At 48.8% G+C, this 16,520-nt stretch overlaps 1 protein-coding gene across 1 annotated transcript; it reads left to right on the plus strand.

Annotated features, from left to right (window-relative positions):
- The first annotated feature begins 114 nt into the window (after positions 1 to 114).
- Positions 115 to 16,520, plus strand: WDR91 (WD repeat domain 91). Its single transcript, XM_068668892.1, has 15 exons — positions 115 to 345; positions 1,109 to 1,288; positions 2,723 to 2,929; positions 3,791 to 3,874; positions 6,039 to 6,163; positions 6,867 to 7,044; positions 7,320 to 7,478; positions 9,606 to 9,805; positions 10,201 to 10,351; positions 11,750 to 11,844; positions 12,284 to 12,452; positions 13,501 to 13,609; positions 14,431 to 14,543; positions 15,298 to 15,495; positions 15,897 to 16,520. Exons 1-15 carry the CDS (start codon positions 223 to 225, stop codon positions 16,059 to 16,061), a joined length of 2,256 nt encoding a protein of 751 aa, XP_068524993.1. The 5' UTR covers positions 115 to 222; the 3' UTR covers positions 16,062 to 16,520.

Genomic DNA, 16,520 nt, shown 5'->3' on the forward strand with positions numbered 1-16,520 from the left:
GCCGGCTGGAGAAGGGAGGGAGAACACGGGTGGGTTTGCGGGTTTGCCGAGCGGGGAGGACTACAAGTCCCGGCGTGCCTTGCGCCGCGCGGCGGCGGCGGGGCGTGCTGGGAGTTGTAGTCCTGCGCGGCGCAGGGCAGGGCTGGGCCGGGCCGGGCCGCGTCGCTCGGGGCCGGGCGGCCGCTCGCCGCCGCTGAGGCGGGCGGAGCCGGCGGCGCCCCCATGGCGGCGGCGGCGGAGCGGACGGACGAGCTGGTGCGGGAGTATCTGCTCTTCCGCGGCTTCACCGCCGCCCTCAAGCAGCTGGACGCCGAGATCAAGGCGGACCGCGAGAAGGGCTTCCGGGTGAGGCAGCGCCGGGGCCGCGGGGCGCCTGGGGGGGGCTACAATAGGGCCCGGGGGGGAGCGGGGGGTAAAGGGCGAGCTCCTGGGGTGGCGTCCCGAGGGGCTGGGGGGGTCCCAGAGGGGCTGGGGGGTCCCAGAGGGGCAGCCGAGCCTCGCACGGACCCGCCTCAGCAGCCGCCCTCAGCCTGGGCTCCGGGGTCCCGTGTTTTTGGGGCGCGTTTTGGCCCCCAGGGCTCCCCCAGCCGCCGGGCCTCGCCCGCAGCGCAGGAGGGCCGGCAGGGAGCCGTCCGGCAAAAAGCCTCCCGTGGCGGGCTGCTGGGGCGCTCCCGATAAGGGGTGGCACTCAGAGTGCTCCAGAGCTCCCTGTGCAGCGGGGCTTTCTTCCTCTTTCTGGGCTCCCTCTCGGCTGGTTGGTACCGTTTTTCCCCTTAGCCTATAAATAAGGCTCTTTTCCGAGCACCGCGCTCGAGTTTTCAACGCGTAGCGATGTTATTCCTGGTGCCTCGCTACCCGTCAGCTTTTAGAAGAAGTGGAAATGTTTTGCTTGCTTGCTTTACAAAAAGCATCCCCAAACACCCGTGTTTAACAGAATGTAATATTGTCAAAACCTGCCCGCGTTCTCAGCCGATGCATACGGCCTGGCTTGGCGCGTTATTGTGGCATTCGTCGTGGAGTTAAAGCTCCTCAGCACCGAGTCACAGAAAGCCTCGTGTGCCAGACAGCCCACACATGACCGCGGTCTCCCCCGTTTTGCCCCCTTCAGGTGGACAAGATAGTGGACCAGCTGCAGCAGTTCGTTCAGAGCTACGACCTGGCGGCCCTGCGGGATTACTGGAGCTACCTGGACCGGCGCCTTTTCAGCCGTTTGGAAGACGTGTACCGGCCCACGGTGAACAAGCTGAAAACCAGCTTATTCCGATACTACCTCGTCCATACTGTTCAGGTGGTGACGGTTCAATCTTCTTAGGCTTCTGATTTTAGGAAAAAAAATATCTTGGTGTCTGAAACCAGAGCAAGGAAATACCCTGAGAGCCTCTGACCCGCCTGGTGGGTCAGGGACAAGCGATTCATGTGTCGTGCATCAGTGTGGTGAAGAGTTTGACGCAGACTCACATGATGGGCTTGCAGGCAGGAGGACAGGGAAGCTGAGATGGGAGGGGAATATGGTTAGCTGGGAGCAAGGTATATGCTCAGCCACAAAGGCAGGCTCAGGCCCTGGCAGATGGGATGGCTGAACTGGCAGCTCAGCCCTGCTCAGGCTCTGTTAATGACGTGGATACCAGCAGAGACCATAAGGTTCTTAAATGTCTCCTCGTGGGGCATTTACTGAGAACACAGGAGGACAAGGTCAGTGCTTGAAGTAGTCTTCAAAAGTTGAGGAAACAGTCAAAAAAACAAAATCTCTACGTAGGCAAGTGTAATCAGCTGCACTGTTGCAGAATAAGGAGTGCCTGAGCAGGCAGCAGTAGGGTAGAGAAGGGCCTTCTGTAGCGTTAGGGATCAACAGATGGGCTTGTTGGTATTCCTTCCGCTGTAACCTGCTGGCAGGGCTCAGCCAGTCCTTACAGGGACCAGGGTTCCTAAAGAATCAAGAAAGCTGGAAGGTCTAGAAGAAGAAAAAGGGACATTTGGAGTTGGTGGAGTTCTCTTTTAGTTTATAAAAGAGGAGAGAGGGGAGATGTGAGCTTCAAATCTGGACAAGTAATGTGGGAGAGAAAGTGAAAGTGTTTTTGTCTGCTCTGAATAGAACAGAAAATAATGATACCTTAGGAAAGTGAAAGAAAGATAGTACACAGCATTGGCAAACAGGGTACACAAACACCTGTCAACAATTCATATTTAATTTCTTGCAATTTATGAGAAGTACTTCCACCTCGATTCCATTCCTGGACTGAAAATCTGAAATGGTGGATGTTGGTGGAGGAGTCAAAATCTAACGCATGTTTCTGGAAGCGTGGCTTCTCGTGTTTTGTTGTCTTGCCCAGTGCTTACCTTGGAGTGTGATTGTCATGTCTGGATAACGAATCAGATCAATTTTTTTCAGGCTACATCCATGGTAGAATTGAGTAATTTGAAGTATATTTTGGGCTTGTATGTCACCACTTGTGTCTTATGTGGGTGGACAAACTGCACTGGGTTAGCTGGAAATTACCGAGGAGCTAGCTTGATTTTCCGTGACCTTTAAACAAGACTGTGGTGACTGGAAAGGATGTTGGATGAAGCGCCTTTGGGAGCTTCTGGCATTTGGGCAATTCTTTTGTTCTCACATGAGCCTTAATTCTGAGCGGTAGCTCTTACGGTGTCCATCAGGCGCTGCTGCTTAGGACCCGTGCAGAGCCGTGAGTGGAGATGTGAGCGCTGTTCTCCTGTGTTTCAGAGCGGCCGCAATGACAAGGCGCAGGAGTTCTTCCTCAAGCAGGCCTCCGAGCTCCAGAACCAGGCGGAGTGGAAGGATTGGTTTGTCCTGCCCTTCCTCCCTGCCCCAGACTCCAACCCCACCTTTGCCACGTATTTCTCACGCCAGTGGGCAGATACATTCATCGTGTCCCTGCACAACTTCCTGAGCGTCTTATTTCAGTGCATGCATATCCTTTTCTGCAACTGAGAGTTAAATCTCCCCGGCCCTGGTGTTACGCTGGCTCTCAGCAGCGGTGCCAAGAATACAGGATTGCAGAACCTTCTGCTTTCAGGTGATTGCTTAGAGCCAAGCCTTAATGGGAAGCTGGTGTTTACCAGAGGATGTCGGAATAGTTATTATTCAATTTCAATAGTTATTATTCAATTACCCGATGATACGTTATATTCCCTGGGCACAAACAATTGTGGTTGCTGCTGATGCTGAGCTCATCCCTATGCCAGTGACTAGGAGAGCAGTCAGAAATCTTATGTGAAACGCTTTTCCTGGTTACTTGGCATACAAAACAGGCATGCAGCCTTGGGTCCTCACCCATAACTAAACCAGCCTCTCCTGTTAGACCCTCCTGGGTGCATCCATTCACGAAGCTGTGTAGTGACAGCCCAATATAGTAGGGAAGCTCAGCATGAGCAGAAAGTCTTTTGTCCCACACTGCAGACTTCTGGCCTTCTTCCATGATGGGCAAGTTCACGTTGCAGCTGGGATACAACTCACCTTGAAATATTTCCTCAGTGTACGCTAACGCAGTGGTGTAACCTCTCTGGTCCTCCGCTTCTGAGGTGTCAAAAGGAGGAATCTAAAATGTTTTCAAAGCCTATGTGAAACAGTTCATGCAAGTACCAAGTTGGTTTAGGTTAACAAAGTTACTACCAGTCTGCTGGCCTCACGCGTGCTTCTTGCCAGTAGTATGGACTGAGCACGTTTGCTGTCTGAAAGGCTCGTGGCTAGTGTTGCCTGGTAGTGCTGGTTTTTAGAATTAAGCCAGCTGTGCACGAGCTGTTGCCTTGAGTTTTTCTTTAACATTTCTCACCAGTGCCAGTCATTTTGAACTTTGAAGCTGAATGTCACAGGAGCAGTCTCATACAAGAAGAAAATGAATCCTTGCGGCATAAGGTGAGAACCGAAGTCACTCCATACTTGCTGACTATAAGGCTGTGAGTTTTGTGAAGTTGGTTCTGTCTGTCCAAGCAAATTGTATCCCCTTAATTTAGTGCAGTTATTCCAAGGGAGGTTCTTGCAGAAATCCTTTGTTATTTTGGTTTATCTTTGAACTGTCTCCAGCAAGCCGAGGGCTGTGATCATATGATGATTAGTACAACGTCTGTAGGACATTCCTGGGCCTCTGCTGGAGGCGTCTGTCCCTCTCCCTGTGCCGCCTGATGGGTGCAGATCCTGTGCAATGCCTTTTCTGCTATGCTGCAAATTCTGCCAGGCTGAAACTAATGGCAGGTTAAGTGCACGTATGACTGACTTTGGAGTGAAACTCACGGAGAGTGCTCACAGTCACCTCCAGAACTGAGCTGACAGCCCAATAGAAAGTGGCAATAACTTAGGGTGAAGAGGCAGAAACCAGTACATCTGACATGGCCACTTCACCGCAGCTGAAGTGCACTTAAAGTAATTTAAATCAACTAATGCAAATATTGTTGTGAATATCTGTTTCCCAGTTCTAGACCCTGCTGGAAGAAAGGCTGAACTGCTCCAACAAAGTGTCACCCAGTTCAGTGTCTTGTTTTTGACAGTAACATCCACAGATACTTAGAGGAAAGGTGTAAGAAAATACGATGTGTCAGTCCTTTCCAAGTACAGACTCCCATTAGAGAGACTTGGGAGATGTACGATTTAAGAACCTTCTAAACTACAGATCACATCTGGCTGATCTTGTACAAGTGGGAAACCTTATTCATGTAAGCAGGACTTTAGTTTCACTTCTTCAAACACACCAAGAAAAAGTTCTCCCTAAATGAGTGCTTCAGTAGCTTTGTGCTTTACCCTCCTGTGTTACAAAACATTTTCCTGTGTTGTGCTACAGCTGTTCAGGTAACTGAGCAACTCTGTGTTCATCTGTCCTACAATGTTGAAATAAAATAGAAAAACTTATCTCAAAATGGAGGTTTTATGGCTCAAGAAAAGCAAGGTTTGGCACTCTGCGCTGTGTGGGGTCAGTAGAGCAGGAAAACTACCAGGGCAGACCTGCAAAGATGGTCAGTGAATAAGGAGGGGAGGACAGGGTGTGTTTTGAACTAGAACTCTTATTTCTTCCAATTTCATATTCTGCACTTCTGGTCAGATTGAAGCTGGGTTGAAGGGTGGGTTGTTTTTGTTTTGTCTTGCTTTTGATTTGTGTCACAAACTGGACAAGCGTTCTCTGTCAGAGATAAAGCTAGACTTTTTTTTTTTTAAGAATTGCTCAAGCTAGAAAGGGAAACAGCTACCTATAGAATACAAGCTTAAATGAAAATGGTGTGAATACATACTGAATTCAGTGGTGGCTGGGATTATGTAGTGATCTCAAGATCACTGTTCAAACTGAATGCAAATACATGAATTGCATCCTGGGTTTCTAAAGCTCCTTATTTTTGTTATTGCTTTTCTGAAGTACTGTGATAAAAGGACAAATGAGAGTTGTGTCTGAAAAACACATGTACGGAAAGGCCTGAGGAACTAATCACACAGCCAAGAGTCACAGGCATCAACCACATCTGTCACAGAAAGAGGCTTCCTGAGGTTCCTGTCTGTGCAGGGGAAAGAGAAAAATGTTTCCTTCTCCGTAATGTGGAGATAAATCTCTCTGTCATGCTTGGGAGGGAGCTGAGCAGGATGTGGAGCTGGATTTTCGGGACGGCCTGATGGTTGGCCTCAGCACGCCCTGCCAGCTTGCCAAACCCTTGGCTGTGGGAGGAAGGCGACTTCCCAGGCTCGCTGCCTGCACATCGCCACCACCAGGCACGTGCACTGCCCTGGCCTTGAACCGCCTGCGTGGAGCAGTGGGCTGAGCGGTTGTGCCCTGGCCAACGCTGCTTTCCCGGCCCCATTAATGCTGCTGCGGCAACAGCCCGAGAAGATTGAAGGGTTTTAAGCCGGCTCCAATTTCATACATGTGAAGTGCTGGTTGTTCCCACTGCTTGGACTGATGTGCTCAGCCGGTCAGGGCAACTTTCTGCCTTCCCCACCCTCGTAGGGCTGGTGAAATAAAAGGAACAAACAACTTCAGCAAGTGGGAAGGAGGCGAATCTTGGTGAAACTTCTGCTGACTTGGCTCTCCCTTCTCTTGTAGCTTTTTGCTTTGCAGGCTGAATCCTCCCGCATGAAGAAAGAGGAACTGGAAGTGGAAGAAGCAGTTGTGCATCACAAGCTGCCTGCGTATGTGGCCAACATGGATCGACTAGGGGACTCTGAGCTGTGAGTGCCTGCAGGGGAGGAGCTGGGACAGACCCTGCTGCTTTTATTGGGTCACTTCCTCGTTCTGTGCCCTGGGAATTATTGCAGAAATACATCCTGGCAGAAATCATCTCCCACCTTTAGAGAGAGATTCTCACTGAGCAGGGAGAGCCCAAGCACATGCAGAAGTTGTTCTGCTTCGGTCTCACCATTATACCAGGGTATTTTGGGCAGCCGGAACGCTGCTAACAGTGTAATACCCCGCAGTGTTGCTCAGATGAAGCAGATTGTCTCTTAATTCCTGTTTTCTGTAGTGGCTGTGGTGCAGTGTGTGTGTACTGTATTGTTTGTAGATGTTGCTCCTTTGTCACCTAAAGGGGTCGTCGTTATGCAGAGATGGGCTTTTTTTTTGCAAAGGCAAGAAGAGAAAGGGAGTTGCTATTCCATGAGGCTCAGTTACATATGGAACTCCCAATAAATCTACAGTTAAAGTGTGTTTTATGGCTACATCTGTTGTATTCCTCTCTGCGGAGGCAACATACCCAGTGATACAGGTTGATTGTTTAAACCTGTCTTCCCTTAGTATGCAGTTATGTGAAGCAAGTCTGCACGTCTCAGTCCTCCAGGAGCATCAGTCCCCCAGAGGTTCAAACAGTTTTTTGCTGGGTCATCTTTGATCAGGCTGTCTGGCTGCACTTTCATGTTCTGTTTGTTTATTTTTCAGTGATATGACCTGCAGCCAGAGGAGCACCGCACATTCTCTTCAGTCCCGTGGAGGCTTTCTCTCCTCTTTTCTCTCCCAGAGCAAAAAGGGCCCTTCCAGACCAGCTCAGCCGAGTGGTGCTTCTCCAACACAGCAGCATGCTGCCAGTCTTGGGAAGAAAGAACCAGCAAATCACCAGGTGATTCTCAACTGAATTCACTGAAAGGTGCTCAGTAGCCAAGGAGTTAGCTTGCAGCACAGCACTGCTCCAAGCTTTTGCTTTCACCTGGAAGAAAAAAAGTCATTTTCTTCCTTGAACATGTACACTGGGTGTGAGTGCACTGCAAGAACAGATGATGATGTCTGCTGGCTTGTAGAGCCCTTGTAGATGCCTGGTTTCTTTGCCTCGTCTTTTGCTCTTTCTTCCACAGCCTGATGCAAACATAACTTTGCCAAATCATTCCTACCTTCCAGAGTGCCAAAGGAAAAGAAGGAGCAGTGACCTGTAAGGATGGGAAGAGCCACTTCAGCGGGTTAGCAGCGGGTGAGTCGAGCTCCCTGCAGCAGCGGCAGAAGCGCTTGCAAGAGCACGGGAAGGAAAGGAGAGAGCTGCTGTCAAAAGGGACCTTTCAGGTACTGGGCAACACTGCGAAGCTCGGAAGTGGAGGGCTGCCATTTCCTGTTATTTTTTTTATGTTGGGCAGTAAAACAAATGCCAAGTATTCCCACTAAGCTTCTGGAATGCTGCTCCAATCAGCTGTATCAAAGGTTAATCTCTGCAGTTAATCAGCTCCTTCCACTCTCAGATTATTTCTGTGTCCCTGGAAGGGACTCAGTGCTGACATTTCAAAGGAAAGAAGAGTTGTCGCTTGTCATGGTCTTGTCAACAGCCTTGTCCTGGGGAGGGCATGTTTCACCCACCTTAGTGGCTGTTATGGCCAAGTACCTTGTTATAATCCACCTGCCTCAGTAGCAATGGGCTTGGCTCACCCATACTGCAGAAGTGAGCAGTTGTAAGACAGACGTAAAAGATCAAGCATTCACATACATAAATAATGCTGTTCCAAAGAGTCCTGCAGCATGGATTGCAGAATCTGTTTTCTCTCCTCCCTGTCAGCTGTGTTCTCAGGCTGGTTTGTGCAGGCTCTGTGGGACAGTGGAAAATTGCAAGCTTTCCTGGATAGGAGTAGAAATATCCTTCATAGCAATGTTTTGGAGTCTTTTGCACCACGTGTTGCAGTTTTGTGTGGGGCTGTGCCCTGCTTTCTATGTAATAAAATAATAAAACTATGTCCTGGGTTTTAACTGCTGAAGGTCAGTGGAGTGCTGCTGCTCACCCCCATGTTGTCTGGCTTTTAGCAGCCAGGTGTGTTTTGGAATGGAGCTTAGGAGGAATGGGTGGTAACATCTCAGCCATGTTTATTTTGGCTATATGAGACTCTCCGTTGGGGGAGAGGTGGTGCTGAGGGACTGTTGCTTATCAGCTGATGGGCATGGCTGTTCTGTGTGGGGTGTGCTGCTTTGGAGTGATGTTATTACACCAATGAGTGCTCCGGGCTATGAGAGAACTTTGTTCTTTGTGGCTCATCTAAAAGACTAATTAAGCACTGGTCAGAGTGTTGCAAACCCTGGCTGCCTAGCAAGTATCCTTTGACTTTCCTTTTGCTGTGATGTTCCAGGTTAAGGCTGTGTTTTTCTGCCTTTGTAAAAGTTGTGTCTGGTCGTCTTGGGGAAGCTGATACTGTTTAGCTTTCTGTTGTTCTCAAAGCATGAGTCAAAAAGGAAGCTGGAAGGCTGCACTGTTTTCTCTGATGGTGTCATTCATCGGTTATCTCCCCACGTTAACACAGAGCAAGGCGTTCTTGGATTTCTTTCCCAGCCTTTTCCGGCTTTATGAATTGTAATGATTTGCTTATGCAGTGTTTAACTTACTGCTCAAGATACAGCACTACTATAAATAAGGCAAGGATGTGTTAGGGAACATTACCATGCAGACTTCTCAAGCGTTTCATCTTCAGAGGATGGGGTAGCTAAGGGTTGCTTGCAAACATTTTGCTGACTCGCGCACTGTATCTGCTCCTAAGGGAAGACTAAGGTGCTTTCAGAGACTTCTGTGTGCTGCAGTGGATATCTCAGTGGATATCGTGTTTCACTCAGATGCTTTTACCTCCTAAAAATCCATTTGTTCCAACTCCCGTCTGTCCTGTCAAATTGGGTTTTAAACTTCTGGACTCATGTTGACTATAGTTGGCATCATCTGGCTGCAGCGATCGCCACGTTGTGCACAGACCAGATCCCTGCTGACAAGCATAATCTATCCACTGTGGCTCACCGTCCTCTGAGAACTCTTGTGCAGACTGACCACAGACTTTACATTGCTGTATACAAGAACTCTTTGAAATCTGATGATTTGATTGTTAGTCTGTACTTGACCAACATCAAAATGGGTCTCTGATATCAGCTGAGGTCCGCTGAACAGAGACACTGCAATTCCTTGAATTCCTGTAGGAAGGTGTATGGCTGGCCTTGCGGGGGGCGTATAAGGGACTCTACGACCAAGGGGGCCACATCAAATGGCACAGCTGTGCAGTGCCCCATCACTGCGCTCAGGAGGAAGGTCCCTGACAGAAGGGGAGTTGAGCTGACAGTGCTTCTGTTTCAGTACAGCCGTTTGTTCTTTCTCTCAACAGGAGGGGTGGCTGAAAAGCTTGGCCTGGAGATACTGCTTCCGTATATTTCACACAGGATTTCTTCCTGCAGGGCCAAAGTGCTGAGAAGAAAACGGATATTAGCACACCTGAGACAGAGCCGTGCTCAGAGCTGCAAGCTGACCAAGCAGAGACTTCAGCCAAAATGCCCACCAGTGGTACAGAGGCTGTGGGGGTCCGACAGGAGCAGCCTTTCATCGTCCTGAGCCAGGAGGAGTATGGGGAGCACCATTCGTCCATCATGTACTGCAGGTAACAGGCTGGCAGAGGAAGGCTTTCTCCTAGAAGCTTCTCCAGAGGATCAGCTCTGTCTGGCTTCTTTCTCCCAGCCTCTGTTCTGCCCAGCACATTGTGTGTGTACTCTTGGTTGTAGGGCAGCTGAGTTGCTGTGACTGACAATAGTACGTAGCTTGTGCATTAAGAATTGGCAAAGATTTTTGTGATAGGGAAATGCCAGCCAGGAGTAAACTGCCTGGGAAAGCCTGTTGGTATTGCTGAAGGCTCTATGCTTTGCATGTGGAGCTCTAGTGCTTCATTGCACTGGTTGTTGTAGGAGAGGAATAAGAGAGGAAGGATTACTGGGCTATCTGCCTGCATCTAAGAACTTCAGGGAGAAAAATAGCCAATCATTTTCTTTTTGCACACAGGGTTGATTGTTCTGGACGGAGGGTGGCCAGCTTGGATGTGGATGGAGTCATCAAAGTGTGGACTTTTAACCCAATAATGCAAACTAAAGCTTCGTCTATTTCCAAGTCTCCGCTGCTGTCTCTGGAATGGGCAACCAAGCGTGATCGGCTGGTGAGTAGCCTGTGCATGCCAAGACTCAGGAGTCCCAGCAGATGATTTGGAGCTCAGTTGTTGTGTGCTGCACGTTAACTTCTAGGAGGCTGCACTGCAGATAAAATCAGGGTGATGGTTAGTTTCCGCTTTAGGGAGAACTGAAGCCTGTAGGGTCTTATAAAAGCCAGGGAGTAAGGAGTGTGCTCTGTATTTTGCAAGAAACTCAGTACTGCTTGCCCTGAGGCAGAAGTTCTCAAGCTGCAGCACGTGGACAGCTGCAGGACAGAAGCAGCTCCTTTAAGAGAAGTGCCTTTCTGCAGGCAGTCACTTGTAAGGGCAGGCAGAGGCACAGCAGCAGGGAGCTGTAGAGCTTCACTCACAGCCTGAGCCAGTAAACAGAGAGAGCAAGGTTGTGCTGTTAGCATCCTGGCTTGTGCAGGTGTCAGAAGGGCTCCGTGTCCAGTTTTACCCTGGTGCCTCACACATCTAGGGGTTGGTGCTTGCATAAGGACTTGGAAGCTTCTTTAGATGCCAAGACAGTTTAAATGTTTCCCATAGCACCTGTCCTCTGATTCTGTTACTAGAGAGGAGCCTTAAATTGCCTGCATTCTGCTGAGTCCTAGAACTGTTGCAGGTGTTCGCTGCCTTCCCTTGGCTGTGTGACACGGCAGGCCTGCAACTGAGGGACTATCATTCACGTTCTGGCACTGACGGCGTGCTGCTGCTAATCCCAAATGCCAGTGGTGAAGAGCTGGTGCTGCAGCTCATCTCTTTCATTTCTCTTAGAAAGATGTCCATACAGTTAATGATTTCTTCTGCTTTGTGGGGTTTATTTCCTTCTCCTGTAGAGAGATTCTTCTTTCTGAAATGCATGGGGATTCAGCAGCAATTCAGGCTGTGAAGTGAGAAGGATCCTGCTTGCTTAATTTTCTTGGATAATGCATACTCCATGGTTTTTCTTTTGACTTAAATTGTAACACCACTGAGAAAGCATGTGTGAGCCCTTCTGAGTAATTTCATTCTCCCCTGGATGAAAGGAGGTGGCTTCTACTTATTTTTTTCCTGAACTTTTATTGATTCTGTGTTACTCTTTCCTTGCTCCCCTAGATACTGAGACTCCACATGCATTTTGCATATGTTGAGCCATACTCCAGAAAGTGGCTTGTTCTCTACCTTGGTGCTTACCAGATCTTTTTCTTAAAATTTCTGGAGAGCAGAGCTTTAATCCTGATTCCTGTGACTTTAGAGTAGTCCTGCTCAGCATGATGTCCACAGAAAGACAGGATGTACGTAGTGGAATTACGTATAACTGGAATGTATGAATGTGGAAAAAAATGTGTGGTGTTGGTAGTTGCTGGACAGCATCGCTGTGCTCCTCACTCACATTCCTTCCATCTCCTCCTTGCTGGTTTCAAGCTGCTGCTTGGCAGTGGAGTCGGGACGGTTCGTCTTTATGACACAGAAGCGAAGAAGAATCTCTGTGAAATCAGCATTGATGAAGACATGCCCAGGTAAGCCTGGAATATTGGTTGTATGTGTGGGCATCTGTATGTACATGTATGTACACGTATGCATACGGGTGTACATGCACATGTATATGTTTGTGTGTGTATTTATGTGCATATATCTTGACTGTGAAGTTTTAGTTTTTTTGAAGTTTCATCTGCTGTGTTTCCCAGATGAAGTCTCAATGTCCATACTGCTTCCCTGCAACTGCAATGTTACGTAGCCTTTGTTTAGATGGCAGTCCTTGTCTGAGCAGCATAAAACTGCTCCATTGCACTGGAGAGACTCAAAATCCACCTAAGCACATGGATCATGCTCTCCCTTATGGTGTGCCTGAGATGGAGGTCCTGTCTTGCAGCATCTTTCTGGCAGAACTAGGAGCTGATTGTTGCTTTTGAGGTGGTTGCTGGAGAGAGGCATTTCACGCTCTCTGCTGTGTTTCAGAATCCTGTCGCTTGCCTGCAGCCCAAGCGGTGCCTCCTTTGTCTGTTCTGCAGCAGCCCAGAGCCCCATCTCGCACGTGGACTTCTCAGCAGTCAGCTCTGGGGGCAAAAGCATGAACCAAGTTCCTGGGAAGCTGTTGCTGTGGGACACTAAAACGATGAAACAGCAGGTATTTGCTGAGTTTCTTTCCTTTCTTAGTCTGCTTGCCAAGAATATCTTCTTTCTGTTTTGATGTGGAGTAGCCTTCTTCCTAAATTGTGCTGACTTTCTTTTCAATGTCTTCCCCCCAAACCTCCTTCCTCTTTTACTGTCTGTCACATGTGGGATAAAACAAGTTGGTTTGAGCTGTCCTTTGTACCTGCTGGGTTTGGCTGTGTTTTTATGTGTGCATTTCAGTTTTTATTGATGAATTCTTCAAAATAGTCCATGGTCTTGCTTCTTTCCTGCCTGCAGAATTTGTGACTGGCAACCTCTCAAGCGGTTTGAAATGATGCTTTGCTCAGGCTTTCTCATTAAGCTACATTGAAGGGTTTTCTTTACTTCTATTCTCCCTTGCCCTTTCCCCCTCTGCCCCCATGGATATTGGGGCCCATTTGCATCTTCCCTATGGTAGCCCTGTGGGGTGAGCATATGGTGAATTCATCCCAGCCTGGTGTGCTCCAGCTGCAAGGACTGGAGATAGCAGTAACCACACAACGTGAACTTGTCTGTCTTCAGGACTCTTATAGCTGTGTATCAAAATGCATTTTAAATCTATTTTTAGGCAAAATGCTTCCTGAGAGAATTAGTCTTACATCATCTTCTCTGTTGTTTCGGTTTAGATGGGTTTTATTCTGGCAGTGCATCCTGGTCTTATCCCTCGCCTTTGTCCTTAAGAAATGCTTTCCCTGATGCATAAGAGAAAGCAGCAAACTCGAGCTCATGTCTGCCAGAAGCTGTGTGTGCAGCTTTGAGGACGTTGCTATGAAAGCTGTGTGTTGGCTTAGGTGAAGTGTTGGTTTAGTGTCACAGTAAAATGCAGCTGCCAACCTTGAAGTCAGTGGTCATGAGGTGGAGGAACTGGAGTTCAGGAAGGAGGAACCACAGAACAAGCACTGCAGTTCTGGTTACGAGATGCCATCTTCCTTCCCTGCGCTGGAGTACAGCTCCTCAGCACCCCAGCTCCATTTGACGTTTCTAAACTAACGCAGGGCATTAACGCAGACTTTCCCTTCCAGCTGCAGTTCTCCCTGGAGCCCGAGCCCATCGCTATTAACTGCACAGCCTTCAACCACAACGGCAACCTGCTGGTCACAGGGGCTGCAGATGGGATCGTTCGTCTCTTTGGTATGTTGGAACTGAGCGGTGAGGTGGCCCCTTGGTGTCCTCAGCTGGCTGTTCCCACTGCCCAGCACCCTTCCCCTGCCAGCAGGGAGGCAGCTGCGTGACATGACCAAATGCCAAGCTGGAAGGTGTTTCCTCTCCTTCATGATCGCTCTCAGGAGTGAATTGAGATAAACTTTCCCTGGGGGATATTGCCTGGAGGCCCTGGTGGTGCTGCTGGATTTGTTTCCCTCCCGCTTAGGAGCAGAGTTCACTTCCCCTTGAGCCACATCATCTTGGCTATGCCGTTAATAGCAGTACCACTGCCAGAAGCTGCCTTAAATTGAAGGGATTTAGTGTGTGACCTTCTAGTTTGAAGGCAGGGACTTCACATCAGTCCTTCTTCACTGAGCAGCTTCTGTTTCTCAGGTTCTGTCCTCTTTAGCCTGTCCTCATGGTAAAGGCAGCTTGGGCCTTCCTTCTTTGTGAAAAAAGGATCTGCTTTTGCCTCAGCTGCTGAGCTGTGAGGCTACAGTCCCAGGTGGGTGTGAGGACAGAGACAGCAGCAGCGGTGGGAGTGGACAGGACAGCAAGGAGAGGAGGAGAATAAAGGTGCCGGTGTGGCTAGGGCACCAAACAACTGCAGTTGATGCTGAGGGTGTGAACAGCCCTGTAAAGCTGGAGGGAGAGGTGCTGGAGAATAAGGACAAGGTGCTGAGATTAGATAGGGCTCCCAGAGGCTGATGTAGATGGCTGAGTCAGAGTCTGTATCAACATAAAGAGCCTCTCCTCACCCCAGCTCTGTGTGGGCACTGGGAGTGTCTCAGTACTGGTTCTCCCCACAGACATGCAGCAGCACGAGTGCGCCATGAGCTGGAAGGCACACGAGGGGGAAGTCTACTCCGTGGAGTTCAGCTACGATGAGAACACGGTCTACAGCATAGGCGAGGATGGCAAGGTATGCTGTGTGTGACCTTCCACTGGTCAGCTGCTGGTGGGATCCCTTCTGGAGTCTTCTCCATGTGGTGGGGATAACAGTAAAAACACCTGAAGGCTCTGGAGAACTTGCAGGCTGCTAACTGTGGGCTTAGATACATAGCACCACTCTGCTGCATTCAGTCTCTGAGGAGAAGGTGTCCAGAAAGGGCAGTAGCAGCTGGAGCTGACTCAGACCTTGTCTGCAAATCCTGCTGATGGTGACACATCTCCTTCCTAGGGTATCCATGAGAAGATGACCTTCCTGTGCCCCTGAAATCACCATATTTGAGGTCTGAGGTTCCCTGGGGAGCAGATACTTGATCACTTTGCATGAAATTCCTTGCCAGTAGCTCCCTATTGCTTAACAATAAATATGTCGATTTCTTGAGTTCCACAGACCTCAGCAGAAGAGCTTTGGCTCAGGGGGCAGGCTGCCTGAAGGCACGGGTCCTTGGCTGTCGAAAGTTAAGTGAAATCCCAACAGGGTCCTGCACATAGTGTGGCAGTACTGGTAGGCAGCAGTGCACATGAAGTGCAGGACGTGTTTGCCTGATGAGTAGGCACGCTTACAGCCCTTGCAGCCTGCATTTTGTAACTACAGCTACTTAGAGATGTGGAAGTGCCATCTTCTGTCTGTGTAAAATAGCCCCTTCTCTTAAAAACTGTGAGTGGCTCTTCTTTCATCCCAGTTAATTAAACTATGGGCTTTTGTAATCTGTTTTTTGTCTTTCTAGTTCATTCAGTGGAATATTCACAAGAGTGGCTTGAAGGTGTCGGAGTATGGTCTTCCCAGCGAAGCTACGGGTCCCTTTGTGCTGTCTGGATACAGTGGATACAAGCAAGTTCAATTCCCACGAGGAAGACTTTTTGCCTTTGACTCTGAGGGGAACTACATGCTGACATGTTCCGCAACTGGGGGAGTCATTTTTAAGGTAAGTCAGCAAAGTGTTGGGAAAGTTGAGTCAATGTATATCAGCACAAGCCACTTCAAGGCAGTTTAAGTGGAATTTTTACTTTGCAGCTGGGGCATTCAAAGCACCCGTGCTAACGTGACCTATGGCTTAAACTTACACAACTGGGCTCTTAGCCTGCCTTGTTCAATTACTGCAGCTTAGCTGATGTCAGAAGCTGAGCTGCTTGAGATCATGTGCTTCTGTCCTGAGACTGAAAATTTGCTTCCTTGTGTGCTACATAAATGTTAACATGCCTCTTTTTTTTCTGCTTAATTATGTGTGCTGATAGGGATAAGGATTATGTAGTAGGCTTTGGATTCTGCTCTGGGTACTGCTGCAGCAACTTGCCTCCTTAAATTCTTTTGCTTTTCTTATTGCAGTTGAATGGTGAGGACAAGGTCCTGGAGAGTTGCCTTTCCCTGGGAGGACACCGAGCTCCTGTTGTCACCGTGGACTGGAGCACAGCCATGGACTGTGGGACCTGCCTCACTGCCTCCATGGATGGGAAGATTAAGTTAACAACCTTACTGGCTCAAAAGTCTTAACCAGAACAGTGCTGAAGGAAAAGAGCAGCAGACTTGAAAAAAAAAAACAAACAGTGTTAACTCCACAGGAACAAATTGCATGGGAGAGAAGGCAAACCACAATCACTCTTCTCATTTTAGCTTTTGCCTCTTGACAGATGTTAGATACATATGCCAAACCACTGTGCAATAGAGTGCCGATCTGGGACCAGATCAGTGGCAGCAGTGAAAAATACAACTCCACTGACCCATTGTGGCAGCTGGGCTCCCTCTGTTAGGGAGTCTTGTGGCTAGAAGGCTGCTGGGATCACGTTGGGGGTTGTGCAGAAGGTGAAGCTGGAGGAGGCATACATGAGGCAGCACAATGTGTGGTGACACAGGTGGCTCAAACTGGAAAGGCCAGTGCAAAACCAGAGTATTCTTTGGGTATAATGTGTTTTTTTTTCATTTGTTTTCATAAAAAGAAATTATTCCCTTGCA

This window comes from Anas acuta, chromosome 1, assembly GCF_963932015.1.
Source record: "Anas acuta chromosome 1, bAnaAcu1.1, whole genome shotgun sequence".
NCBI lineage: Eukaryota > Metazoa > Chordata > Aves > Anseriformes > Anatidae > Anas > Anas acuta.

Coding starts and splice junctions, on each gene's coding strand:
- WDR91 (XM_068668892.1), top strand. CDS start 223: ATGGCGGCGGCGGCGGAGCGGACGGACGAGCTGGTGCGGGAGTATCTG. Junction 7,479..9,605: donor TGTCAAAAGGGACCTTTCAG/GTACTGGGCAAC, acceptor TTCTTCCTGCAG/GGCCAAAGTGCTGAGAAGAA. Junction 9,806..10,200: donor TCGTCCATCATGTACTGCAG/GTAACAGGCTGG, acceptor TTTTGCACACAG/GGTTGATTGTTCTGGACGGA.